Below are 2,500 nucleotides of genomic sequence, written 5' to 3' on the forward strand. Positions count from 1 at the left end.
GTAGATATCAATATCATTTTAAGGTCATGTCTGCACCTGCTTTATGACATTGGTGTTATTCTTTTGAATTACACACTAACGGCGGCTTTGATGCTAACGCAATTGACTGATTAGTAGATAACAGTCGTCAAAATTCTACCATTAAATGAGCGAACTTAAAATACTTGTCTATCCTTCTCACAATTATATGATAATAATGGACTTACATGGGAGTTTGTTTACTCGCAAAGATAATATATACTAACTGAACTTGACAAGTTTTTTCCCAGTTTAGGATATCATATATTAATATTGCAAAGCCCTTCTTGTTACTTTTACGCTTTCGTTGCAAGTAAAAATGCACGCGTGGATAGCGGTTGTGTGGTTCACTTTAGCATTTGGTACTCATTTTAAGTTTGGTCATCTGTTCTCAGAGGTAAGTACTCTAGATCATCTGAGATCTATACTCAAGATCTACTATCTCAAGAAAGCCTGTCAGTTTGATGTAGATGCCATAAACAGCTAGTGATTTCTTAATTTGTTTTCGGATGTCGTTTGCTGCAAGAGATAACTTCTGTTCTCCTGCCACCTTTAGACGGTTTATTATTTTGAGCGTTGGATTCTATTTTTTGCCTGCAAAAGCATTAACGGCAATCGAAATGCACGTCAAAGCGGTCTTGTATGTCCTTTCATTGACAAATTCGGTTCTACCAGATTTTCATTTTACTTACGATTTCAACAGGGAAAAAGTAACGACAGAAGAACCATACTCATAATACATTAAAAGCAGTCAACATCTATTCTGCCTCGTCGAAGGCCTTTTAAAAAGACATTTACCAGCAGTTGCTCGAGTTTTCGAGACATCATGCAGTATTCTGAAGAATAATGCTTTCCAACGGAACAAAGAGTAGTTGGAAAGCGTGTTCGTTACGGTTCGTAGCATTACTATAATTCAAGGTATTCACATTGTTTCTGAAATAAGGCTTCACATATTTTGAACAATTGTTTCGTATTTACTTTTTGTTCATGATTATGTAACTGCATATATTATATGCTAATTATTTGGTATAAAAAGTGGAATTTCTAGTTTTCACTATCTCGCCTTCTGGACAGCCACCAAGAACTGTATCCTAACTTTATATTAGTTAGAAAACCTGAAATACGTTGCATTCGATTGAGGAAGACGTTCGCCTTCTGGACAGCCACCAAGAACTGTAACTTTGCTTGTTGGTGAGTCCAGAAATACAAGCTATGCTTTCTGGTTTTAGCGCTGATCCTTCTCAGCCTCCTACTGCGCCTTTGCCGGCTATTTCGGAGCTAAAAAACTTTCTTTCTGCGGAGCTCGCTTCATTCAAGGACGAGCTTGATCGTCAGAACGATGAATCCATCAACTTCGCAGTTAAGAAAATTCGTCTTGAAAATTTCGCTCGACACACATTTAAATATAAAGGGAACGAAGAGCAGTACCAGTATCAGGAAAAAGTAGCCAGCTATATTGATTCTGCTGTGGATGCGCTTCACTCTGGTAAACTTGTGGAAGCTGCGCCTTAGAGGAAGGTAAGAATGCCATTGCCATTAGAATGAAACCTATAGTGCTTGCAAATTTGCATGGCTGGGATTTTGTAACAGAATACAAACAAATACCGGTTGCCGAAGATGAGACAGATGAAAAGCGAATTCGTAAGATAGTCAAGGAATTCGGAAATCTAAGAGAGAAGATAAAAGCCGAAAGAGCTAATAAAGCTAATAAGCTTAGTCCTGATTTTAGGCGCGTTTCTACCAGATTTACTAATGCATCTTCTGCTTTTACTCCTTTTGAGCACATGCTTCCTGTGTAACAGGCCTGGCCATTTCTGGAGAGGTTGCTGGAGATCAAAGTATCCAACCGCTAGTGCCAGGAACAATGCCCTCTCTTGACAGCGTAACTTGGTCCAATTACCAGCGCAATCTACCTACATGCCGCCTCCAAGCCAAGGAACCGCTAAGTGAAATCAGTGGGACTGACGATTTTTTTTTTGGGATACGAGAAGAGCCAGGTGATACCAATTTTTTGTTAGAGTTACGTGGTTTAAAGAATGCTGAGGTAACTGAATCTTCGCCCGTTCCGTCTGTTCAAGGCCGTATTAACGCTCACAAGAATTGATGGTTTGAGAATTTGCAATCATCTGCACTTGTGATTGGAGTCTTATTGACTATTTACATTATACCTTTTACCATTATACCTCCGCCTTGTTTTATAAGAACAACAAAAGTGCTTTAGATCATGCAGAATTTTCTGCCAATGCTATCAACGAGTTAGTTATTAATAGATGCGCGACAGAAGTCAGAGAAGTAATTTCTAGACCATATTGTTGCAATCCTCTTTCTGTCGCTCGTGGCTGCACTTGCGTCTGGTTCTGGATCTCAGTAGATCTGTTAATCCTTTTGTACGCAAGTTTAAATTTAAATATGAAAGCCTCCCCACTCTCGCATTCATGTTTAGAGACAGTTTTTGGTTCTTTACTTTTGATATCGAGTCCGG

General features: G+C 39.0%; 1 protein-coding gene across 1 annotated transcript in view; it reads left to right on the top strand.

Annotated features, from left to right (window-relative positions):
• The first annotated feature begins 250 nt into the window (after nt 1-250).
• The window catches only part of LOC137974088 (uncharacterized), a 20,435-nt gene continuing 18,185 nt past the window's right edge, over nt 251-2,500 (top strand). The window contains exon 1 of the mRNA XM_068821012.1: nt 251-415. Coding sequence (XP_068677113.1) covers nt 338-415 — 78 coding nt within the window. The 5' untranslated portion in view covers nt 251-337. The remainder of the gene's footprint in view (nt 416-2,500) is intronic.

Source organism: Montipora foliosa, chromosome 1 (genome assembly GCF_036669935.1).
Source record: "Montipora foliosa isolate CH-2021 chromosome 1, ASM3666993v2, whole genome shotgun sequence".
Taxonomy (NCBI): domain Eukaryota; kingdom Metazoa; phylum Cnidaria; class Anthozoa; order Scleractinia; family Acroporidae; genus Montipora; species Montipora foliosa.